The sequence below is a fragment of the Aquarana catesbeiana genome, linkage group LG03, assembly GCF_042186555.1.
Source record: "Aquarana catesbeiana isolate 2022-GZ linkage group LG03, ASM4218655v1, whole genome shotgun sequence".
Lineage (NCBI taxonomy): Eukaryota > Metazoa > Chordata > Amphibia > Anura > Ranidae > Aquarana > Aquarana catesbeiana.
Genome location: NC_133326.1, coordinates 237,204,670 through 237,231,649, shown reverse-complemented (window position 1 = coordinate 237,231,649; position 26,980 = coordinate 237,204,670). Strand labels below are relative to the sequence as shown.

The window sequence follows — 26,980 nt, the reverse complement described above, 5'->3', positions numbered from 1 at the left end:
TCACAATGGACTTTGCCTTAGTTTTCCTATTTATACTGCGTTCACTTATGATCTTCAGATTCATTTTATTATAATTTTGGATCTAGAGTTACTTATATCTGGATTGTTTTCACTTATGGTTGAGACTATTTATCGCCTAACGTCCATTCTATATGATATTTTCTACATGTACACTTTTTAATATATGTTTTATTATTTATGTTGTTTTGAGTGTTTATTCAATTTTTCTAGCACATTATTAATGACATCATATACACCATTTCTTACCCACCTGTATACTGGAATATAAAAATAGTTCCAGAATCGGTACTTCACATTAGTTTTCATTTATTAGAATGCTTTCACCTTTTCAAGTTGTCAATATTCTTGTTTGGTGATTTTTCTTTGGGAATATTTATTTTGTGATATTAGCGCTGCACCTCTTTTTGGGATTTGTATTGTAGACTCTTGGTGCTGGCAGCTCTCCTTACTTGGTTTATTTCAAGTTGAAAATACTTATTTCTAGCGCAGCGTTTGGCCTTGTGGCCTCCTTTTTTTTACAACTCAAAAAAGATAAAAGGAGTTTTGGGCAGTATAGCCATCTTTATTAGTTTCATTTTACCTATCCAAGATAATGGTAGAGAGGACCATGGTGTCAGAAGATTAGATATTTGACGCAAAAATTGGAGGATAATTGGCAATGAAAATGTCAGAAAGATTGGGCAAGGGTTATCTGGTAGGAACAGTTTTAAGTTTAGTCAGTTGTAGCCTGGAGTTCCGCTTTAAGTTAGGATTTTGACTTTGTAAAGTGTAATGTGAACACCACGAGACAACAAAACTCATTCTGTACTCAAATGAAGAAAATTAAAAGGTAAGTGTTTTGGATATGATACTATATTTTTCTGCCTTTTTTGAAGGAACACATTCTATTTTTTAAAACATCGCTCTGAATATTTAACAATGATGGTTCAGTACAATTTTAAAGTAATGAAAATAAATATTTCTATTTTCATGAAAGTATTGTATAATATTAGCATTATTCCTTGCCATATTACAGATCACAATTTAAAATGCATGCCAATATAAAACTCACGGAGTAACATTTTTATTAGATTATTATATGCGCCTGACAATTAACATATTACTTCCAGCAATTAGACAACAAGTAAAAAGGCAGGCACTTGTTATTCATTTCCTAACCACTCCAAAATGATTTTTTGTTAATGAAAGAAAAATCAAAAAAACACAATTGTTTTACATGGCCTACAGTTTTATTAGGAAGACAACCATTTCTGCAAAGCATAATACTGGCATAAACAAAATAAAGTGATTTGAAATATATCTGGATTGTGGTGTCAATACTTGATGTTTTCATACCAGGAAAATATCAAGCAATTACAATAATTGTTCGCCACATGTACTTCAACCGAGGAAAAAAAAAACTAAATTATCATACCAACAATAAAATGAATAAGTTATTTAGCTTAGAAGAACAGACCAACCTATATTCAGTGCAAAATCTCATAACGAGGTATTAGGAAAAAAAAAAACAAACAGATAAAACCTTATGTGCAATATATTTCTCCCAAAAACTGTTACAGTTACTAGTTGTGCAATATTATTATTATTGATAGAAACTTACACAAGTTATTGTGTAGAAAGAAAAAGAAACATTGTTTTTGATACTGTGGAATTTTCTTCCATCAAAAGGCATTACCCAAAAGGATAGTCAAAATATTGCTTTTACTCCAAAACTGAATAGTGCACATACAATGTACAAAAATGTTAAAAAAAAAAAAAAAAAAAAAAAAAAAAAAAAAAGGATGCAAAAGGTTTTCACAAAAAAAAAAAAAAAATTCTAGTCTTCAAACACTACTCAAAGATTAATTCGATATACAGTTGGTACCTTGAGGATGGGAAAAGAACAAACAAACAAAAAAAAAACTGTTTAACCATTACTACAAAGTATCATCCAGTTTTCCGCAGCAGTAGAAATTTCTAAAATACAGGGAGTAAGAAAATAGCAAAACTTTGTAAACTTTTTTTTTTTTCTGGTTCAAGTCTGTATCTTGCTATTGGCAATAAAGCCATATTGGCGTTAGAAATATTTAGGACCAGTTTAGCTTAGGAGGAGAATAGGATCTTCAAACTCGTAAAAAGACATTGAGCTGGTTTGACTCTCTCCAGAATCAGAATCGTAAGGAGCCTCTGGCAGCTCGGAGAATGTGCATGCTAATTGTTCATCTTCCAGTTCAGATCTGGCACTTGAAGGGCTGGAGTATTCCTCTTCTCCAACATAATTGAAGTCTTGAGGGATGTAAAGCATATCCGGATAGTTCCTTGTAATCAGATCACTTGTAGTTTTTAGTGAGGTTTTTCTAAATGCCATGAGATGCATGTGGGAAAATTTGGAGTACGTCATACGCTTGAAACCAAGAGATTCAATGGCAATTTTCCAGCTCTTCATCATCATTGCATGACGATTCTGATGAGAAGAATCTGGGGTGATAATGAGCAGCAAGCCATTGAGTGAAAGTAGTTCATGAGCTTTCTTACAGCAAATCCATCGCTGGTAACGTGATGGGAAATAAGACAGTAGAAGGGAAAAGACAACTACATGGAACAGTTCAGCAGGTAGATAATCTATGGGATTTTTCAGCTGCCTCAGGAAGGCCTCAATGGCATCAGGTGCAAGCTGAAGTGGTCTCTGGATTTGCAAGTTCAGGAAGTCGCATTTGTAGACCGTCTATTAAGTGTAGAAAAAAGAAACTATTAAAATTATACCAAGGCATTTATTTGTCTTTACCGCCTGTAATGTCATGCATTTCCCCAAACAAGCATGGGAGGACCACTGCAAGGACTTACATAGTTACATAGTAGGTGAGGTGGAAAAAAGACACAAGTCCAACCTGTGTGTGTGATTATGACTTCAGAACACTGGTAAAGAACAAGGCCTGCAGTGCAAGATGCCTTTGTATGTATTGTTCTCTATTTTGCCATCCATGGGCAATCCTTCCAAAACACAGTACAACACGTGTGTAAATAAATGGCAATATGCATTTTTATTTGCACTACAGCAAGGATGAACTCTAATGTAAACCTGTCACAAGCTGAGCAATTCAAAGAATACAATATAAAAATGCGTCTGCCACCTCTAAATTCTCCCCATCGGTCCCTTTCAGTGATGGACAGACTAAATGATCAATAAGGCTTGGGACATAAAAAAGGGTAGGACCAAACATTCCTTTCCAGGAAGGAGTCGAGACTTGCATAAAACTCTAGCTGCCTGCAGCAGCTTTGCCCTTTTACTTTGTCATGCACGTTTACTAAAAGTTCCACTGATATGCATTTTATTCTAATAAGTGAAGTATGAATTCTCAAAGCTTGTGAAAGGGCTTTTTGCTTTAACCACTTGCCAACTGGGCCAATTCTGACACGTTAGTCATATGTAAAAATCTTTTTTTTTTTTTTTTGCTAAAAAATTACTTAGAACCCCCCCCCCCCAAAAAAAATATAAATATAAATATAAATATATATATATATATTGTAAGCTCTAACGAGCAGGGCCCTCTGATTCCTCCTGTATTGAATTGTATTGTACTTGTACTGTCTGCCCTAATGTTGTTGTAAAGCGCTGCGTAAACTGTCGGCGCTATATAAATCCTGTATAATAATAATAATAATAATAATAATAATAAATATATATATATATATATATATATCAGAGACCCTAGAGAATAAAATGGTGATCATTGTAATTTTATATGTCAGACAGTATTTGTGCAGGGGCTTTTGAAATGCAATTTTTTGGGGGAAAAATACACTTTAACCACTTCCCACAAAATGGACGTACCTATACATCATTTTGAGGAAGTGGTTGTACCGGGGTGAAGCCTGCAGCTGCAGGATTCACTCCGGTACATTTTTTTTTTTTTTTTTAGGGCGGACGGTCGGCTTTCAGGTGATAACAAACTGATGCAGTCAAGCAGCCACTCGGCCATTAGCACAAGGAGCGCAAGGGGACGTTCCCGCTTCCCACCGCTCCGCCCGGGTTTCCCATCCCCCCGGGAGATCAGAAGACATCCGCCGGCTGGTTGGAGTCCTGAACCAAGCCAGAATCTGCTTTGATCCAGTCTACGATGCAGTAACCTAGAAGCAACGTTACTTCCGGTTTACTTGGCTGCCAGCGGCGCCGATTTAAAAAAATCCCTATCATTCAAAAATGCAGATTTTGGCGGAACAGCAATAAAAGTGATCATAAGGGACAGTGAAATAAAATAAAAAAAAAAAAAAACACAATTTTTCTATACCCAATTTTAGAGCACCACTCGGCGCTCACTTGACTGGCCGCCCGTCTCTTCTTCTTCTCTCGGCTGACGTCAACGGGGGATTCTCCCCCCCCCCCCCCCCAATGCTATAGCTGTCAGATCGAGAGAAGGGAGAGGCGGCCGGTCACGTGAGCGACACTATGAAATCAGGTACAGAACAACTTTTTTTTTTTTTATAAAAGCACACACACACTGGGGCACCTATCATTAGCAAACAGATAATTGTATGAAGAGATCACAGTGGCTTAACAACCACTTTATCCACTTTATGCAAATCGCCGTACTGGTACGTCGGCTTGAGGAAGAGGAGGAAGCGGACTATACCCCGGTACCATTTTTCAGAGCAGGCAGTCAGCTATCATGACGTCACTTCCGGTTTACACTGCTGCCAATGGCGCCTATTTTAAAAAAGTGACAGTGTTCAGAATCGCCGACTTTGGCGATCTGAATACGTTGACGTGCAAAGGAGGGATTTGGGGTCTTTTAGATCCCCGATCCCTCCATATAGATTACCTGTCACCGTCCTATTACTGTCACAAGGGATGTTTACATTCCTTGTGACAGCAATAAAAGTGATCAGATTGTTTTTTTTTTTTTTTTTTTTTTTAAAAGGGACAGTGTTACAAAATTGCTTGTCCCCACGTGCTCTCGCAGCAAAGAAAACGCATACACAAGTTGCGCCCGCAAATGTAAACGGTGTTTAAATCACACATGTGAGGTATCGACACGATTGTCAGAGTGTGAGTAAAAAAAAAAAGGAAGGGCTAATTTTACCGTTTTCTTATTTAATTAAAAAAAGTGTATTTTTTTCCAAAAAAATTGTGTTTGAAAGACTGCCACGCAAATACCGTGTGACATAAAATATTGCAACGACCGCCATTTTATTCTCCAGAGTCTTTGCTAAATGTATGTATGTATGTATGTATGTATGTATGTATGTATGTATGTATGTATGTATGTATGTATGTATGTATATATATATATATATATATATATATATATATATATATATATATATATATATATATATATATACTTATACATATACACACACACATACACACGGGACGGAAAGTATTCAGACCCCCTTAAATTTTTCACCCTTTGTTATATTGCTCCCATTTGCTAAAATCATTTAAGTTCATTTTTTTTCCCCATTAATGTACACACAGCACCCCATATTGACAGAAACACACAGAATTGTTGACATTTTTGCAGATTTATGAAAAAAGAAAAACTAAAATATCACATGGTCCTAAGTATTCAGACCCTTTGCTCAGTATTTAGTAGAAGCACACTTTTGATCTAATACAGCCATGAGTCTTTTTGGGAAAGATGCAACAAGTTTTTCACTCCCGGATTTGGGGTTTCTCTGCCATTCTTCCTTGCAGATCTTCTCCAGTTCTGTCAGGTTGGATGGCAAACATTGGTGGGCAGCCATTTTTAGGTCTCTCCAGAGATGCTCAATTGGGTTTAAGTCAGGGCTTTGGCTGGGCCATTCAAGAACAGTCATTGAGTTGTTGTGAAGCCACTCCATCGTTATTTTAGCATTTTAAACCTTCGGCCCAGTCTGAGGTCCTGAGCACTCTGGAGAAGGTTTTCATCCAGGATATCCCTGTACTTGGCCGCATTCATCTTTCCCTCGATTGCAACCAGTCATCCTGTCCCTGCAGCTGAAAAACAACCCCACAGCATGATGCTGCCACCACCATGCTTCACTGTTGGGACTGTATTGGACAGGTGATGAGCAGTGCCTGGTTTTCTCCACACACCGCTTAGAATTAAGGCCAAAAAGTTCTATCTTGGTCTCATCAGACCAGATAATCTTATTTCTCACCATCTTGGAGTCCTTCAGGTGTTTTTTTTTTAGCAAACTCCATGCAGGCTTTCATGTGTCTTGCACTAAGGAGAGGCTTCCGTCAGGCCACTCTGCCATAAAGCCCCGACTGACTTTCTACAACTTTCTCCCATCTCCATCTCTGGAGCTCAACCACAGTGATCTTTGGGTTCTTCTTTACCTCTCTCACCAACGCTCTTCTCCCCTGATAGCTCAGTTTGGCCAGACGGCCAGCTCTAGGAAGGGTTCTGGTTGTCCCAAATGTCTTCCATTTAAGGGTTATGGAGGCCATTGTGCTCTTAGGAACCTTAAGTGCACCAGAAATTTTTCTGTAACCTTAGCCAGATCTGTGCCTTGCCACAATTCTGTCTGAGCTCTTCAGGCAGTTCCTTTGACCTCATGATTCTCATTTGCTCTGACATGCACTTTGAGCTGTAAGGGCTTATATAGACAGGCGTGTGGCTTTCCTAATCAAGTCCAATCAGTGTAATCAAACACAGCTGGACTCAAATGAAGGTGTAGAACCATCTCAAAGATGATCAGAAGAAATGGACGGCACCTGAGTTAAATATATGGAGTGTCACAGCAAAGGGTCTGAATACTTAGGACCATGTGATATTTCAGTTTTTCTTTTTTAATAAATCTGCAAAAATGTCAACAATTCTGTGTTTTTCTGTCAATATGGGGTGCTGTGTGTACATTAATGAGGAAAAAAAAAAGAACTTAAATGATTTTAGCAAATGGGAGCAATATAACAAAGAGTGAAAAATATAAGGGGGTCTGAATACTTTCCATCCCATATATCTATCTACAAAAGTTTAGGAACCCCTGACAATTTCCATGATTGTCATTTATAAATATTTGGGTCGGCAATTTCATTTTGATCTATCAAATAACTGAAGTACACAGCAATATTTCAGTAGTGAAATGAGGTTTATTGGATTAACAGAAAATGCGCAATATGCATCAAAATGAAATTAGACAGGTGCATAAATTTGGGCACCCTTGTCATTTTGTTGATTTGAATACCTGTAACTACTTAGCACTGCTTAATTGGAACACACAATTGGTTTGGGGAGCTCATTAAGTCTTGAACTTCATAGACAGGTGCGTCCAATCATGAGAAAAGGTATTTAAAGTGGGAGTCCGGCGACCAATCTTTTTTTTTTTTTTTTTTTTTTTTTTAGGTCATTGGAGACACTTTGCTAACCCCAAAATAATGCTCAGTTTGGGTGTAATATTTCCGCCTCTGTCTGTTTTCGTACTGAAAAATAACTTTAAAAATGTGATGCTGGCTGTTTCCATCTTGCTTGTGGGCATGTGAAGCCCACAAGCATTGATTTCCTGGATGCGGTGAATGCTGTTCAGTCACAGCTTGTTCACGTGCATGATCATTGTTTCCGCACTGCATCTTGGAAAGCCTGACACTAAGCTCCCAGGAGACAGTGCGGCGCCGGGGAAAGGCAATAAACACACCTACTCCCATGGGAGGAGAGACATGAAGTGCCACAATAAAGTACAATATTAAGGTAATTACAGCGATAGAAAAAAATTTCCTGCGGCATTTGAACATCTATGCAATTAACTGAAGGTGGTAAGATTAAAGTTAAAAATTTGAGTGGAACCCCGCTTTAAGGTGGCCAATTGCAAGTTGTTGTTCTCTTTGACTCTCCTCTGAAGAGTGGCAACATGGGGGCCTCAAAAAAACTCTCAAATGACCTGAAAACAAAGATTGTTCTACATTATGGTTTAGGGGAAGGCTACAAAAAGTTATCGCAGAGATATTAGCTGTCAGTGTCCACTGTGAGGAACATAGTGAGGAAATGGAAGACCACAAGCACAGTTCTTGTTAAGGCCAGAAGTGGCAGGCCACATAAAATATTGGAGAGGCAAAGGCGAAGGATGGTAAGAATGGTCAAAAACAGCCCACGGACCACTTCCAAAGTCCTACAACATCAACTTGCTGCACATCCTTTAACAATTCAGCGCACTTTGCACAGGGAGAAGCTGTATGGGAGAGTGATGCGAAAGAAGCCTTTTCTGCACACACGCCACAAACTGAGTCGCTTAAGGTATGCAAACGCACATTTGGACAAGCCAGCTTAATTTTGGAATAAGGTGCTGTAGACTGATGAAACAAAGATTGAGTTATTTGGTCATAACAAGGGGCGTTATGCATGGCGGCAAAAGAACAGCATTCCCAGAAAAACACTTGCTACCCACAGTAAAATTTGGTGGAGGTTCCATCATGCTGTGGGGCTGTGTGGCCAGTGCCGGTACTGGGAATCTGGTTAAAGTTGAGGGTCGCATGGATTCCACTCAATATCAGCAGATTCTTGAGAATAATGTTGAGGAATCAGTCACAAATTTGAAGTTACGCCGGGGCTGGATATTTCAACAAGACAACGACCCAAAACATTGCTCAAAATCTACTCGGCATTTATGCAGAGGAACAAGTACAATGTTCTGGAATGGCCATCCTAGTCCCCAGACCTGAATATCATTGAACATCTGTGGGGTGATTTGAAGTGGGCTGTCCATGCTCGGCAACCATCAAACCTAACTGAACTGGAGAGGTTTTGTAAGGAGGAATTGTCCAACATATATCCATCCAGAATCCAGACACTCATTACAGGCTGTAGGTAGAGTCTAGAGGCTGTTATTTCTGCTAAAGGAGGCTCTACTAAATATTGATGTGATTTTTCTGTTGGGGTGGCCAAATGTATGCACCTGTCTAATTTAGTTTTGATGCATATTGCATATTTTCTGTTAATCCAATAAACCTCATTTCACTACTGAAATATTACTGTGTACTTCAGTTATTATATAGATCAAAATGAAATTGCTGATCCAAACACCCAAATTATAAAATGACAATCATGGAAATTGTCAGGGGTTCCTAAACTTTTGCATACAATACAAATACACACACACACACACACACACTATATTTTTTTTAGCACAGACTCTGGAGAATACATTTGTAAGTGTCAAAAATGGGCTTGGTCCTTAAGTGGTTAATGCAATTTGGCAATGCATAGTGTGACACGGTATATATATTATATTTTATTTTTTTCACACTGGTGATTATATATTGTTTTGCTTGGCAGATAGTGAAACACTATTTGGCAATATAGTTAATAAACCTTTATTGCAATCAACAATGGTTATTTTCTAATTATAGGCCTGCGCAAAAAAAATAAACACACAATGTGAAAAAGTGAAGATATAGATATACGTTGTGGAAGGAGTAAAACCTCAGCTACGATATGATTACTGTGTTCCCACTGAGGTACAACATGAAGATTGATCCTGGTGACCATTTCTCTGGTACAGAAAGTGATGGAAATTCCAAACCACCTGAGTCACAAGGAATTGGAGGTGAGGGGAATCCTGTTCTGGTGACAACTGTCTTGGAAGGGATATCTCCTCACTTACAAGAGATTTCTCCCTGTTGAGACAGACAAAAAAACAAATCCAGACAGGAGACTTAACTATTTTCTGTGCTGTTAAAAAGTGTGCGTAAGGCCAAAATGTTATTTTTCCCTGGTTTTGAGTAAACTACAAATACCACAATAAGTTTCAAATTATAACACTAAAAGGCTGCATATGCCCATGTTTTGGTATGCATTGTCAAACGTATTAGACGCAATGGGGTAGCTTTACTAAAACTGGTGCACTCAGAATCTGGTGCAGCTGTGCATGGTGGCCAATCAGCTTTAATTTCAGCTTGTTCAGTTAAGCTTTGACAATAAATCCTGGAAGCCGATTGGCTTCTATGCAGAGCTGCACCAAATTTTGCACCATGTAGTTTTAGTGAATAACCCCCAATAATTTTGTAAAATAAAATTAAGTCTATGATATACACCATTACATATATAATTTACTTCACATTAATTTTATGCATCTGTAATAAACTGAATTTTTTTTCTGTACACACAGGTGGTCACCTAAACTCTAAAATTAGTTTTTACCTCAACAGCAGGCACAATATCGATACCAACAGCCAGAAAATCTTCATATTTTACAAATGGATTATAGCAGCTTCCTACATCAAGTAATCTGATCTTCCCAGGAAGGTGAAATCTGTTGGAAAAATATTTCAAAGTTATCAGCTTGATAGCAAAATACATTTATGACCATACCATGATCATTTAACATCTCAAACTTTTTTTATTCACAATAATAAATCAATTATCAAGAATATATTTCACAGATATTACTACAATGGACCCTTTTGCTACTTTTGTTAACCAACTATCTAGCTGTCCGGGGCAATTTTGACATATATTTCACATACATGGTATGTGAAATACGTCAAAATTCCAAGCTTGGAGAACACAATGATCACTGCTAAAGGCTGTAATCGAATCCCAGAAACCTGACAGTCTGGCTGTATTGAAGTCATTGATGGATGGATTGAATTCAGTACAACCAGCCTGTCCATACATGGATCAAATCTCAGCCGGTCCCTGCCAAACTTCGATCAATCTATGGCAGGTTTTAGAAACTCTAAACATTTTCTGAAAGCAGAGGCCCTAGAGAATATGGTAGCTGTTGCAATTTTTTTTTGGCCACACAACACTTCCACTTCCTCCTCACAGCATTTGATTGACAGCAGCAGGAGCCATTGGCCCAAGCCCCTGTGTGAAGGGGAAGAGAGGAGAGAAGAGATCCAGCCATACACCATGCTGGATCTATTGAGGACTCAGGTAAATATTAGGGAGGTAGGGGAGGACAGCAAAATGTAAAACGGTTTGTACCTTAATGCAGGGCATGCATTAAGGTAAAAAACTGACTTTAGAACAACTTTGAATCGCAAATTGTGGCCCTAGAATTATTGTTCTCATGGCAAAATTAGCAGAGACATCACGTGTGTGGTGCAATGAATTACATACCGTACCAGATCTACGTGTACATTTGCATGTAATATTTATTTTTTTCTCTTGGACTGCAAACTTTACAATCTGCTATTATATAAAAATCTGCTCTGGAGGGGTAATTATTCAGCTACAGACTTTCTGTATAGTGAGCCCTCTGATGTAGACTTTTTTTAGACAAAATGAATGTGTATGGTCAAGACCATCATAAAAGGCCAAAACACGAGTGAGAGAGTATTCCCTGGGGTTAACCCTTTTGTCCTTGAATCATGTAAAGGAAGCCTTTCATGCGTGATAGTAAAGCTTGTGGAAGTTGGATTTCCTTGCTCTGAGCAAAGTGGGATTGACCCAGTCAGAGATACCCTCATTCCTTTGGATTTGTTTTTCAACAGCCATGCTGTTAAAGCCAGTGACTGATAAGCAGGATGCAACAGTGGACCTTGGGCTAGCAAACGCCGATTTGATTTTCCTCTTAGTTTCACAGCAAGTCAGGACTGAGGATGGAAATAATGTACAAAAAATTCTCATAAGATGAAGGCTTTTTTTTTTTGTCGTTTATTGTTTCTGATTTTTCTTGTACTAAAACGGTACACATTAAACGAAAATCGGTTGTTCTGTTCACGTACGAGAAAAATCGGAATGACGATAGTAGTGTACACATTATACGAAAATTGAATGATTGTACCTTGTAAGGAAACAGAGCATCTACTGTGAAGGCGACTAGAGAATCCCTGGGTCTAGACTACAAACTTTTTTTTTTTTTTTAATATAAACCTAGAGGTCAAAATGTCTACATCTGGTTTTCACCACCTTTGACAGATTTTGACAGGGCTTTACTAACATCGCATAGTTAGTACATTGGCTCCTCCCGAGCGCTTCAGTTTTTTCTGTTCAGCCTGGGTTGAATGAAAAATAAATAAAATAAAAAAACACCTAATAGTGTTTACTAGGTTTTAGGCTGTGTCCAAGATAAGACCCATGTCCTCCATATGGTGAGAAGCAGACTTTGGAAAGACTATTACACAGCCTAAGGTTTGAAATTAAATGGTCCTTTGGATGTTGGCAGACAAAGTCCTGGCTTTGGAATCAAGCAGGAGATTGTCCAGGTAACCTGTGACCTCATGTCACAAGTTGTACCGGGTTCCTAGAAGATCCATATGATAGTAAAGACTTTTGTGAACACTAAGGGTGCAGAGAAGAGCCCAAATGGCAGTGCCACAAACTGAAGTGCACGTCTCCCACAGCAAACAAAGGAAGCATTAGTATGACTGAAAAACAGGAACATGGAGACAGGCATATTGTAAGTTTACTGATGCAAGTCCCCCCTTGTCTGAGGGATGCAATGACAGATCTTGTAGATTCCATTAAGAATTTTAGAACAGAAGAAAATGGCTTAGGGATTTTAAAGTGAACTGATGTCCTTATTTGGTTTTGGGACTGTGAACCATCACTTAAACAGTAGCAAAAACTGGAGTCTCACAAAGCAGGCATTGTTATACAAGTACACTCTATAGGTGGGCCTCGCAAAAGTATTTGTCCAATCACCTAAAGGTAGCAGCAAATAACACATATCCCATGAATACCAGTTCTGTGTCATGAACACTACTGTACAATTCAAGGTTGTATTACAAAATTTAGAGGGACTGTGGCACATGGAACAGACATATCTGCTCATTACATAAGCAGGTTTTTCCTACTTTGAGTGCTACACATCGGTTATGCTTTGCTTCTCCTTCAAACAATACAGGTCTACAGCCATGGCCAAAAGTTCTGAGAATGACACAAATATTAATTTTCACAAAGTCTGCAGCTTCTGTGTTTTTAGATCTTTTGGTCAGATTTTACTACGGTATACTGAAGTATAACTACAAGCATTTCATAAGTGTCAAAGGCTTTTATTGACAATCACATCAAGTTTATGCAAAAAGTCAATATTTGCAGTGTTGACCCTTTTTCAAAACCTCAATTTTACCCTGGCATTCTGTCAATCAACTTCTGGGCCACATCCTGACTAATGGCAGCCCATTCTTGCACAATCAATGCTTGGAGTTTGTCAGCATTTGAGTGTTTTTTGGTTCACCCACCTCTTGCGGATTGACCACAAGTTCTCAATGGGATTAAGGTTTTTGAAGTTTCCTGGCATAAACCAAACATGTTGATGTTTTGTTCCCCAAGCCACTTAGTTCTCACTTGTCTTATGGCAAGGTGTTCCATCATGCTGGAAAAGGCATTGTTCCTCACCAAACTGTTCTTGGATGGTTGAGAGAAACTGTCCTCGGAGGATGTTTTTGTATCATTCTTTATTCATGGCTGTGTTCTTAGGCAAAATTGTGAGTGAGCCCACTCCCCTGAGAAGAAACCCCACATGAATGGTCTTAGGATGCTTTACTGTTAAGGGTGGCATAGGACACAATCGGAAGGGGGATTCAGAGAAAATGCCCCGATGTTCTTCCTGGGGACAAGTGGCCTCTTTGCTGCCCTTCTTGACACCAGGCCATCCTCCAAAAGCCTTTGACTCACTGTGCATGCAAATGCACTCCCACCTGCCTGCTGCCATTCCTGAGCAATGCAGTAGTGGTACCCCGACCCAGCAGCTGAATCAACTGTAGGAGACGGTCCTGGCACTTGCTGGACTTTCTTGGGCGCCCTGAAGCCTTCACAAATGCAGTGGAAAAGTTTTTTTGGATTTAAAAGTGAATTTTCATTGCAAAAAGGGACTTTGCAATAAACTGCAATTCATCTGAACACTCTTCATAACATTCTGAAGTATATGCAAATTGCCATCATAAAAACTGAGGCAGCAGACTGTGAAAATTAATATTTTTGTCCTTCTCAAAACTTTTGGCCACAGCTGTACAATGTGATCACTATGCAGCTAGTTTAATTTTAGACAGTCACTGGCTGCACTGAGCCACTGACAGTTGTAGCATGATCTACAAATCTCAGTATATTTAACACAATGACAAAAATATAAAAAAGCAGCAAGTTAAAATGTGAACGCCAAAACATTACTATGGTAAACAGCGCAAAGCCTCAAACATACTGTGCACTATGATATATCTTTGATACTTATCCATTTTTTCTAGAGTGGTTTGATAAAGTCATAAATAAGAAATGAATGAAGGCGAACATGTAAACATACTTACTCTTGATTTGGCATGTTGCCATTTGAAATGCTAAGGCCAGAAGCAAGCATTTGTTCACAAGCAGCAGACTGATGATTGTTTAAGACCGCTCTCCTTGCATCTTTTTCAAGTGCTTTTCTCTTTCCCCCATTGAAGAAATATTCTTGACAAACCCTATGAAGACAATATTACATTTGTTCAGGCTTGTCATTTTAATTTAACAAAAACATTTTTTATACAAATATGGCTGTACTTTTAGGCCCTTTCACATGGGCGTTACATCTATCCATTTCTAATCCGTTATCCCCCCCGCTGACAGGCAGTGTTAATTTAGTCGACTACAACAACTAAAACATTTTAGTTGACTAAATGAATACTATTTTAGTTTATTAAAATAATTGAGATGACTAAAATGAGACTAAAACTAAAATGCCATTTTAGTCAAAAGACTATGACTAAAACTAAATTGCAATTACTGAAATGTACTGGAAATTTTAGTCGACTAAAATGTACTGGAGATTTAGTCGACTAAATACAACTAAAACAATTGCAGAAGACTAAAATGGGACTAAAACTAAAATGCCATTTTAGTCCCAAGACTAAAATTGTAAAATGCTGACAGCAGAATGTAAACAAAAAAAGCAAAGGGGGCTTGTTTGAACGAGCGTGGGTTTCCCCCCTCCTGAACCATACCAGGTCACATGCCCTCAACATAAGGGGGGGGGGGGGCACTTGATGAGGACAAGGGCCTCTTCCCCACTACCATAGCCCGGAATCCCTTATCCGAATCTGGAACCTTCCCATGTGAAACAGAAAGAGAAAAAAAGTTCCCTCAACCATCGTCAATCCTGTCTACCTGCTATGTAGAGACATGTCAATCACAATGATTGAAGGCCGCCGACCAGCACGGAAAAAAACTCACTGCCCGCCGAACCCGACTTGTCGAAAACTATAGTGTGTTTACTTGCTTTTTCTTGGTTAATGAGTTGGGGTACTATGGTCAGCACCCCCATAACCACCAGGTCAGAGTTGTGGGAAAGAGGCCCTCCTCATCAACATGAAGACAAGATGCTTTGCCAGGGGGATCTCCCCCTTCCCTGGCAATTCCCTCCCACCCCATGTCGTTGAGTGGGGGAAGAATACTTGGCCTACCAGGCTACATGCTTGGATAAGGGTCTGGTACAGATTTGGGGGGGGGGGGGGGGGGGGGCGGTTACCACCATTTACATTTTTTTTTTTTTTTTTTGTGAGGTCCCCGCACAATCCATACCAGACCCGACATGCATGCCATTTTGTTTTTTTTTGTTTTTTCAATGTCAGCTGTTTTGTTTATATTCTGCTGTAAGTGGGGAATCCCACTGATAGCAAGGATGAGTCATGGCTATTAAGGATGCTGGCAAATTAATGTAAAAACCTATGCAAACTAAACACTGATGGGAAAAAAAAAAAAAGGGAGAACTGATGTAAAACTGAATCCGTGTCTTCTTTAAAAATAAATAAATAAAAGAAGACAAAAAATATATAAAAGAAGAAAGAAAAAGAGGAGGGACTGAATGGATGAGGCCAGTGTGAAAGGGGCCTAAATCTTCTTAACCGTTCCTGGAATTTTCCTCTCGTTTCTGGCTCACCAGCTTTTTTTGTGTAGACCTATTATTAGGCCTCTAAATTGTGGCCCGGTTATGATATAATTGAGCTTACAGCTCTTGTTTTTTATTCTATGTGCCCGTCGTGGATTTGTAATTCCTTTGGCTTGATATCTCAACTAACCTTAATAGGGTCACTCCATTTAGATGGAGTGTAGTTTTGCGCATTACGACATTGTGCAGTTCTGATCTACTTATTTCTTTTGTATGGTTCCACATCAATGTTATGTTCACAAAGGCTTTTTGTAAAAGAAAAGAAAGTGGCCTAAAGCAAAAACAAGTTTAAAAGTGCATAGGAAACTAAAATAGCACAAAAAGTGAAACTCCAACCTTTTTATTTTGCATAATGTGACGTATGGTTTTCAGTATGTTTTTTAGCACAGATATGTTAATTCTAGGACTGATAAGCAGAAGTGATTGTACTTTGAAAGTCTTCTCGCCACCCTCAAATGAACTTTTGATGTTTCATGTTTAACTTTTTTTTTTTTTTTTAGCAGTGATTACATATCGCTGGCCACAACTCCCTTTTCCCTCCCACTTATAATGGGTGATCTTACCAACCAAAAAATAACAAGCTATCTTTAAAACACATGGGAATTACAGTACACGCGTGAACACAGGGCATTAGCTATACAGACCCTCATCAGTGCAAAGAACAATTATGCTTCGTATAATTCAGCAAGCCATAGCAATTAGATATGGCGTTCTGTGGTCAGATCAGTGAAAGGTGCATTTAAAAGATTCTCATGGCTTGTATATGGTCTGAACTAAAAAAGTGTGAAAAGTACAATTTACATTAACATAACCATGTGTGACCATGATACAAAGCTAATGGAGAGAAAGGTGTCTGTGTTGCCCACAGCAATCAATAACATCCTTCTTGTGCTGTGACAGGAATAGGCCTCATTCACAAGGGCTGTGCGAGGGGAGTGTTTACCCACGGGGAGATCCACAGGTGTTCTACGTATCCTTGTACAGGCAGTCCCGATCATGACATTTGGGACACCACAGCTGCATGTACAGATGCTGCTCCCAATCAGACATTCCTGCAGGTGCATGGCACCAACATGAACGGCATGCCTGAACAGGGATGCACAGAACAACCTGTACATCTCCATGCAGCTAAATACACCCATTGTATGGGGGTATACTGTAGTGCACCTGTGTAAACGAGTCCAAAAGAATATAAGTGAACCAAAGCAAACTAAGGCAGTCCATAGACTATTCGATTTTTTATCCTTCCACCATGGTGGTGTGAGCCTTCCCAGCCGTCAGAACATTATTGTAATGTTAGCAGCTATAGATGCCAGCAGTAATCATATGTAAAAAATAAAAAATCCAACAGGCTGTTTGTACCCAAGTCAATCAAATCAGCCTTCCCATACATGGATCAACTCTTGTCTGGTCCCCGCTGAACCAGTCAAGTTTCGATCCATGCATGGCTAGCTTGGGGAAAAATCCAATGTCTGGGAACATCATAAGAATGGAAAACTTACATTTTTACAAGAGAGATTCTCAGATTTTCTCATTGCAATAATGCTAAAGAATGTGCAGATTAATAATTACCCAAGGCACCATTCGATGCGGCCTTCTCCTTCACACTTCTTAGCCCAGTGACTACCCGCCAAGTTTTTCATTGCAGCAGCATATTCAAAAAGTTTCTCTTCATCTTGGCAATGTTCTTTCCATATTTTGTCAAAATCACCAGCTGCAAAAGACAAAAAAAAAATTGACACGACAATGAATAATACATTGATTAAATGAGGACTCTTAACAGATAGATATAGTAAAAAAGGAGCAACTATATTAACCCAAGGGCCTATTTTGATAATTAGCCAGAGCATAGGAAAGCTGTCACACTACACAATCTGAACGGCTATACTAACTCTGAACAGTAGAAGCTGTGAACAGTGAAAGAATAACGGGGAGGTGTATGAAGGAAAAAAAAAAAAAGCAAAAACACCTTAAGTCGTCTGAATAAACCTGCACAGCCCTAAAAAGCCAACAGATACAGCCAAATGCTGGGGTATTCTCCCAGGAAAGCTATGGCACATTTTAAAATGGAATGGAATGTAAGCCTTTTACCTACCCAGAAACCTAAAGTAAAGCAAACTTCAAAATGACTATGTACTGCCACCAAATTAAACGAATATATCATAAGCACAATTAGCTACATCCAAATATACATGAGATGTCCATGCTAAAATAGAATGCTAAATGTCTTGAAATACACTTGACAGCTGCTGTGTGAGTATCAAAGACTCTTTTTGATACACTATAATCAATCTGTTTGACACAGTAATTTGCCCTATCAATATACTCAATGTGCAAATATCAAAAATCCACATTCAAAAAGTGCTATCAGTGCTAAAGTAGTGACTACTATAAAAATTATCCAAAAAGCAAAATGACAATGTAAACATATCACCCAGTGCTTGGCACTATAAATATAACGAATGTACAGATGGCAATTAATCATACTAAATATCAATAATACAGTGCAACTACAATCAACCATGTGCAAACACAATGCATATAATGTGCAAATAGGCAAACAAAGATGTGCGCAGTTATACACGATGATCAAGGTGCACACCTGTGAATGCACCCAAAACTAATTACAAGTAAGACTCCCAGCAGGGGTTCCTGGCGTTTAGCTTTGGGAGGCAGCTCCATTGAAGGCAAATGCAAAAACATACAAATTGAACCTGCCAAACCCTAAGTGCTTTTCCAGGTCCTATGCTCTCTGCAGTTCTAATCACAAACATTGGATATTAGCCCTGCCCAATTATATTTTTTGGATTACAGAACATGTCTCCTATAATATGGAGAGGGAGAGCCATTTTGTAGTCCCAACGCTTCCTGTCCTAGGGGGACAATACTGCCCCCTCCATAGATACAGTACAATGAATAAAAGCAGTATGTAAACCTTTAAATAAGTAAACCTTTACAAGTGTGTTAGCTGATATTTTCGTAAAAGAGGAAAAAAAAAAAACACAGCAGGTAAATTGATCCACCAGTATTAATTTTGAAGTTTAATTCTTCTGAATTATTTTAGTTGTATTTTAGTTAACACTGCTATCAACTATGGTTTCTAACCAGGAAAAAAAGAAGCCGATAGCCCAGATGGATAAGTGAATCATTTTGCAGCTTGAGAAAGACATCTTAAAATGATTGTAAAGTGTTTTTTTTTTTTTTTGTATAAAAATAACAAATATATTCTACTTACCTGCTTTGTGCAGTTAGTTTTGCACAGAGCTGCCCAGATCCTCCTCTTCTCAAATCCCTCCCTCCTGTTGAGTTATCCCCACAGCAAGCAGGTTGCTATATGGGGGGCACCCAAGCCGAGCTGCAGCTCCTTGTGTCCATTCAGACACTGAGCCGCGGGTCATCCCCGCCCCCTCTCTCCGATTGGCTGAATTTGACAGCAGCGGGAGCCAATGGTGCCGCTGCTGTGTCTCAGCCAATCAGGAGGGAGAGCAGTGGCGGTGCGTCCATAAGGACGCATGGGCGCCGCCCCCTCTCTCCAGCCACCCCTCTAGCACCAATAGATAGAGTCATGCATTGCATGAATCTATGGCTGCCGTTGCCACCCCCTATTCAGGCGCCCAGCCCCTTTTTGGGCGCTTGGCGCCTGAATTACAGTGGCAGGGTTTTTTTTTTTTTTGAAGCACCCGATTAGAGCCATAGGCTCCAATAGGCGTCAAAAAAGGTGACCTGCGAGCGCCGTTAGAAAAGCAAATGAATATTTGCTTTCCTATTATTATTTATTATTATTTCAGGTACTTATATAGCGCCGTTTCCTAACACTAAACCACCTCTCTGTCAATCAGGTGCTCGGATCTGTTACTCGTCACCTGACTGGCTGAAACAGGCGCCGTGATTGGACGCCTATCAGGCATCCAATCATAGCAGAGGACAGGAAAAGAGGATGGGAGAAGACATCGAGGAGCTGTCCCACCGCCACCGAGACAGGGCAAGTACAGACGGCGGGGGGCACACTGGCAGTGTTTGATGCGGCACAGTGAGGCTGCGTTTGATGGGGGGGTTTTTTTTCAGAATTTTTCAGTTTGTTTGGGCCGCCTCAAAAATTGAGCACTAGCCGCCACTGAGGGAGTGCAACATCGCTGGACAGAGATGGGCTCAGGTAAGTATTGGGGGTGCTGCTGCACACAGATGGTTTATTATCTTAATGCATTAGATGCATTAAGATAAAAAAATAACCTTCTGCCTTTTCAATCACTTAAAAGTGTATTTCCACTATTGCAGCTGAACTGGAATAACACCTACTTTAAATGTGTTACATGTCCTATTCACATAGCATATAAAATTGCAGCTTACCTTTTTTAAGCCAGTCATAGATGGACCTAATTTTGGCCAGTTCAGCAGGGAGCGCATCAGTGTAAAAGGGGATTTAAACTGCACAAAAAAAGTGTATCAAAAGTGCATCAGTGCGAAAGGGCCCATACAGGACAGCTTCCCAGCACTAGTTGAATACTGGTGTACCTCTGTAGGCCAGCTTGCAGCTGGTGTTAATTACTCCTAGTTTTCTAATATACTGATCACTGCATTGGTGTCATTTTATGACTGTTATAAGTGTTAGGGCAATTACTAGTAGGCCCTTTTAGGTCTAGGGTACCACCTACCCCCCCTAATAAAGGTTTAACTCCTTGATCACCCCCCAGTTAACCCTTTCACCCACTGTCGCTAATGGATCATTTTTCCGATCGCCGAATGTGTCATGGGTGATGCTAGTTAGCCTATTATTTAGGTTCACCGTCAGCTTTTTATAGCGTCAGGTACCCCCATATACTACCTAATAAAAGGTTTTAACCCCCTGATTGCCTCCTAGTTAACCCTTTCACCCCCTGTCACCAGTGATCACCATATAAGTGTCACAGATGACGCTAGGTAGCCAGTTAGGTTCACCGTCAGCTTTTTATAGCGTCAGGTACCCCCATATACTACCTAATAAAGGTTTTAACCCCGATTGCCCCCTAGTCAACCCTTTCACCAGTGATCACAGTATAAGTGTTACGGGTGACGCTGGTTAGTTTGTTTCTTATACCCGCTGTTTATTAACCAATAAAGGTTTAACCCCTTGATCGCCCGGCGGGTGATATCAGTTTTTAGTTTCAGCCAGGGTCTGCATCGCCCCAGGCAGCGTCAGATTAGTGGTAAAAAAATAGAGTTGCGTTAAAAACCTGTGTGCATATATGTGATTAATGACACATCAACAAATATCTGGGTAAATATCACATACGATGTAAACACATTGTAAAAGTGTCATAACACCAAAATTGTTGAGTAATTGATGTTGAAACACTTAAAAATAAAAATAATAAATGAAAGTGATTCCAAAAACATACAATGACTATCACCCAAGTGATAAAAAAAAATGAATAAATAAATAAATATAGAGTCCACCAAAAAACTGTGCAATCATTGATCGTATGAAGAAATAGTGCTCGATCCACCACCAAGGAATATAGAATGCCCGCTTACCAGAGACCCATGACCCCCCACTACAGAGGATCAGGGAGAGCCTGAATAGGAAATTATCCTCCGGAACGTATCCAGTAAGCCAAACCCAAGCTCGTTAGTGGTGTGGTATCATATCCAAAACACAGCCACTGGAATAGAAATACTTCAGACTGTACCGTGTTCCTTCCAGCTCACAGATGGATGGTCACACCATGAAAGATAAAAGGCTCCAATAGTGTATAACCTTTAAAACTTTATTCGATATTAAAATACATTGATACACTTACATGATCCCAGTAAAATAAAACGCCTGTATGTCTGGAGCGTCGGCCGGTAACCTCACAGACTTGACCTAGGGCTAGTCTGGGTGATACAGTCGTATGTTTTTGGACTCACTTTCATTATTATTTATATTTTTATTTTTAAGTGTTTTAACATCAATTACTCAACAATTTTGGTGTTATGACACTTTTACAATGTGTTCACATCGTATGTGATATTTACCCAGATATTTGTTGATGTGTCATTAATCACATATATGCACACAGGTTTTTAACGCGGCTATTTTTTACCATTTGTATTACACTGTGTTTATGTTGCGCAGGAGAGTTGCTGCTTTTTAGTTTACACAATTATTTATTATCACTTATTTTTCACCAGAGCACAGTTTTGTCCTTTTTCAGCGTCAGATTAGTGCCAGTACCGCTAACACCCACGCACGCACCATACACCTCCCTTAGTGGTATAGTGTCTGAACGGATAAATATCTGATCAGATCTATACTAGCGTCCCCAAAAACGCAGTGTTTGCGGAATCAACCCAGATACCTGCTAGCACCTGCGTTTTGCCCCTCCACCCAGCCCAAACCACTTCAACCAACGTTTTGCAGCCTTGTTTACTCCCCATTAAGTTGTCTGCACTGATGAGTCCCCGATTAAGTTTTCTGTCCACTTGTCTTTCAAACAGTATCTTCCCAGCAAGCGTGCCAGATACAGGGTCAAGATGTATAAGCTCTGTGACAGGGCCACAGGCTATACATATAATTTTATGGTTTACGAGGGAAGAGATAGTCAAGTAGAGCTGCCGAACTACCCAGATTACATAGGGAGCGCTGGCAAGATTGTGTAGGACTTGGTGTCACCCTTATTCGGAAAGGGGTACCATTTGTATGTGGACAATTATTACACGAGCGTGCCACTTTTTAGTCACTTGTTTGATCATCAGATTGGCGCATTTGGCACCGTGCAATCTAATCGCCGGGGCTTACTCCAGAGGCTTGTAGAATCCCGTCTTAGGCTGGGGGGAGAGAGCCTGCTTGAAGTGTAATAACTTGCTTGCTCTAAAGTGGAGGGATAATATATAATGCAGACACAACAGTCCAAAATCCTACGGCGACTGGTGTTGTGGAGAAACCCCTCTGTGTCCACGAATATAACCAAAATATGGGAGGGGTGGACCTCAACAACCAGTTGTTGGCGCCGTACCTAGTTGCCCATAAGGCCAGACGCTGGTATAAAAAAAAGTGTTTGTATACTTATTTCAATTGGCTTTGCTGAACGCTCATGTGCTATACAGAGCTTCAGGACGGACTGGATCCTTCCTTAAATTCCAGGAAGACATCGTCAGAGCCCTGTTTCCAGACGGTGCTCCACCTCACCTTCCCAATCCAAATGCAGTAAGCCGGCTGCATGAGAGGCATTTTCCGGATGTCCTCCCGAGTACCCCTACCCAACGAAGATGTTGTGTCTGTAGAAAGCGCGTGACACCCGCTATTATTGTCCCTCCTGTCCTGACAATCCTGGTCTTTGCATTGGTGAATGTTTTGAATGCTACCATACCACTAGTTGAGTATTAGCGTAGGGTACCGCACTGCACAGACTAGGACACACTTTCACAGGGTCTCCCAAGATGCCATCGCATTTTGAGAGAACCGAACCGTTACAGTTAGTTACAAATAAAAAAGTTAACATAAAAATAAAAAATAAAAAAATAAAATAGTTGTCGTTTTATTGTTCTCCCTCTCTTCTGCTCTTTTTTACTGTATTCTATTATGTTTTATTATTATGTTTTATCATGTTTGCTTTTCAGGTACGTAATTTTTTTATACTTTACTGTTTAGGTCCCTTTCACACTGGAGCGGCGGTAAAGCGCCGCCATTGTAATCGGCGCTTTACCGTCAGTATTCGGTCGCCAGCGGGGCGGTTTTACCCCCTAATAGCAGCCGAGAAAGGGTTAGAAACCACCGCAAAGCGCCTCTGCCATTGATTTCAATGGGCAGGAGCGGTGTATACTCCGCTCCTTCACCGCTCCGAAGATGCTGCTAGCAGGACTTTTTTTCCTGCCAGCGCACCGCTCCAGTTTGAAAGCCCTTGGGGCTTTCACACTGGAGACAAAGCAGCAGCACTTTCGGGTCGGTTTGCAGGCGCTATTATTAGAGCAATAGCGCCTGCAAACCACCCCAGTGTGAAAGGGCCCTTACTGTGTTTTATTGTTAACCCTTTTTTTGTTTTCAGGTACATCATTCAGCTGTAGCGCGGATTTATTTATCTTGACAGCAACAGCTTTGCTCCCACGATACATAAAGCCGTGACTCCAGAGCTGTAGGAGGTGATTTCACCACCACAGTTAAAAACAAAATGGTGCATGTATGCCATTAGAAGTGGGTGGATGAAGGGAGGTATTCTAATGGTGGGCATACCGACCGATCAATGTCTTTTTCATTTAGCCCACAGGCTGCATGAAAAAAAAAAATAAATAAATAAAATAAAGGATTACAATATATGCCCAACAAGGACCAGCAACGTACTGGTATGTTGCTTGACATTGAGTGGTTATACCAGAATGATGCCTGCGGGTTTAGGTATCATTCTTTTCAGCCAGCGGTCGGCTTTCATGTAAAAGCAATCCTAGTGGCTAATTAGCCTCTAGACTGCTTTTACAAGCAGTGGGAGGGAATGTCCCCCCCCCCCCCCCCACAGTCTTCCATGGTTTTCTCTGGCTCTCCTGTCCCAACAGGAAACCTGAGAATGCAGCTGGTGGTTCCGCCAGCTGACCATAGAGCTGATCAGAGACCAGAATGGCTCCAAACATCTCTATGGCCTAAGAAACCAGAAGCTCTGAGCATTTCATGACTTAGATTTCGCCGGATGTAAACAGCGCCATTTGGAAATTGGGAAAGCATTTTATCACACCGATCTTGGTGTGGTCAGATGCTTTGAGGGCAGGAGGAGAGATCTAGGGTCTAATAGATCCCAATTAAAAAAAAAAAAAAAAAAGGAAGGAGTACCTGTCACCATCTATTGCTATCATAGCGGATATTTACATTCCCTGAGAGAACGATAAAAAATAAATAAATAATAATTTAAAAAAAAAAAAAAAAAAAAAAAGTGTTTTTTCCAAGAAAAATGCGTTTGAAAATTCGCTGCACAAATACTGTGTAAAAAAAAAAAAAAAAAAAACACCACAAAACAAAACAAAAAAAAAAAAACCCACCATTTTAATCTGTATGGCCTTTGCTTAAAAAATATATATAATGTTTGGGGGTTCAAAGTAATTTTCTTGCAAAAAAAAAATATTTTTTCATGTAAAACAAAAAAAGTGTCAGGAAGGGCTTTGTCTTCAAGTGGCTAGAAGAGTGGGTGATGTGTGACAAACTTCAAAATGTTGTGCATAAAATGCCAGAACAGTTCAAAACCCCCCCAAATGACCCCATTTTGGAAAGTAGACACCCCAAGCTATTTGCTGAGAGGCATGTCGAGTCCATGGAATATTTCATATTTTGATACAAGTTGCGGGAAATTTTTTTTTTTTTTTTGCACAAAGTTGTCACTAAATGATATATTGCTCAAACATGCCATGGGCATATGTGGAATTACACATACATTCTGTTGCTTCTCCCGAGTATGGGGATACCACATGTGAGACTTTTTGGGAGCCTAGTCGCGTACGGGACCCCGAAAACCAATCACCACATTCAGGCTCTCTAAGGCTGTAAATTTTTGATTTCACTCCTCACTGCCTATCAGTTTTGGAGGCCACGGAATGCCCAGATGGCACAAAACCCCCACAAATGACCCTATTTTTTGGGAAAGTAGACACCCCAAGCTATTTGCTGAGAGGTATGGTGAGTGTTTTGCAGATTTTGCTTCTTCTCACAAATTTTGAAAATTGAAAAAAAAAAAAAAAAAAAAAACAACATTTTTTCTTTTCTTTCTTCATTTTCAAAAACAAATGAGCTGCAAAATACTCACCATGCCTCTCGGCAAATAGCTTGGGGTGTCTACTTTCCAAACTGGGGTCATTTGGCTAGGCTCCCAAAAAGTCCCACACATGTGGTATCCCCGTACTCAGGAGAAGCAGACAAATGTATTTTGGGGTGCAATTCCTATATAACCATGGCATGTGTGAGCAATATATCATTTAGTGACAATTTTTTGTATTTTTTTTTTTTTTGTCATTATTCAATCACTTGGGACAAAAAAAAAAAAAAATATTCAATGGGCTCAACATGCCTCTCGGCAATTTCCTTGGGGTGTCTACTTTCCAAAATGGCAAAATTGGGTCATTGGGGGGGGGGGTTGTACTGCCCTGCCATTTTAGCACCTCAGGAAATGAGAGAGGCAGTCAAACTAAAAGCTGTGTAAATTCCAGAAAATGTACCCTAGTTTGTAGACGCTATAACTTTTGCGCAAACCAATAAATGTACGCTTGTTGACATTTTTTTTTTTTTTTTACCAAAGACATGTGGCTGAATACATTTTGGCCTAAATGTATGACTAAAATTAAGTTTATTGGATTTTTCTTATAACAAAAAGTAGAATATAATTTTTTTTTTTCAAAATTTTCGGTCTTTTTCCGTTTATCACAAAAAAAAAAAAAAAAAAAAAAAAAAAAAAAAAAAATCGCAGGGGCAATCAAATACCATCAAAAGAAAGCTCTATTTATGGGGAAAAAAAAAAGGACGCAAATTTTGTTTGGGTACAACATTGCATGACCGCGCAATTACCAGTTAAAGCGACGCAGTGCCAAATTGTAAAAAGTCCTCTGGTCTTTAGGCAGCCAAATGGTCCAGGGCTGAAGTGGTTAACAACCCCCCCCCCTTTTTTTGGGAGTTTGAGAATTTTGGAATTTTATGTATATTAAGGGGTATTTAAAACATTTTGTGGTATGCATACTCAAGGAGTACTACATATACATGTGATTTTGAATGTTAGGTCATGTAATGTTTTTCTAAGAAAAATTAATAAAAAGAACTTAGAACAATTACGGCCAAAAAAAATGATATGAAGTTCAGATTTCAGTCCTTTGCGTCACATGATATTGTGGTAGAAAATGCAGTCCAACAAAGAAGAGTCTGCTGTCTTATCAGGGTACAGACTGCTTTGCAAATGACTAATTAATGAAGTCAGTGATGCATGGATAATACTAAAATGGCTGCCAAATTACTAACACAGATGCTTTCAAATGAATATGCAAAACAAAAAGATAATAACCTTTATCTTACAAGCTAATGTTCAGAGTACTGTTCGATGCAACAATACAGGTAAAACATAAGACAGCACAACATCCATTACCCAACATTTCTGGATGAACTCTTGATCATTTGACATATAAAAGTGAATCTCTCACAATCCTGGACAAAACATGCACAGGCAGAAATTAAATGTCAATGAAACCCGCACATCATAATAATCAGCAGATCCAA

At 39.5% G+C, this 26,980-nt stretch overlaps 1 protein-coding gene across 2 annotated transcripts in view; it reads right to left on the bottom strand.

Moving 5' to 3' along the window:
* Positions 1-1,228: 1,228 nt before the first annotated feature.
* Positions 1,229-26,980, bottom strand: part of SAMTOR (S-adenosylmethionine sensor upstream of mTORC1) — an 82,664-nt gene continuing 56,912 nt past the window's right edge. For both annotated transcript variants that reach the window (XM_073619885.1, XM_073619886.1), the window contains 4 exons: positions 17,359-17,500; positions 14,171-14,323; positions 10,119-10,230; positions 1,229-2,725 (listed from right to left, as the gene is read on the bottom strand). In XM_073619885.1, coding sequence (XP_073475986.1) covers positions 2,099-2,725; positions 10,119-10,230; positions 14,171-14,323; positions 17,359-17,500 — 1,034 coding nt within the window. In that variant the 3' untranslated portion in view covers positions 1,229-2,098. The remainder of the gene's footprint in view (positions 2,726-10,118; positions 10,231-14,170; positions 14,324-17,358; positions 17,501-26,980) is intronic.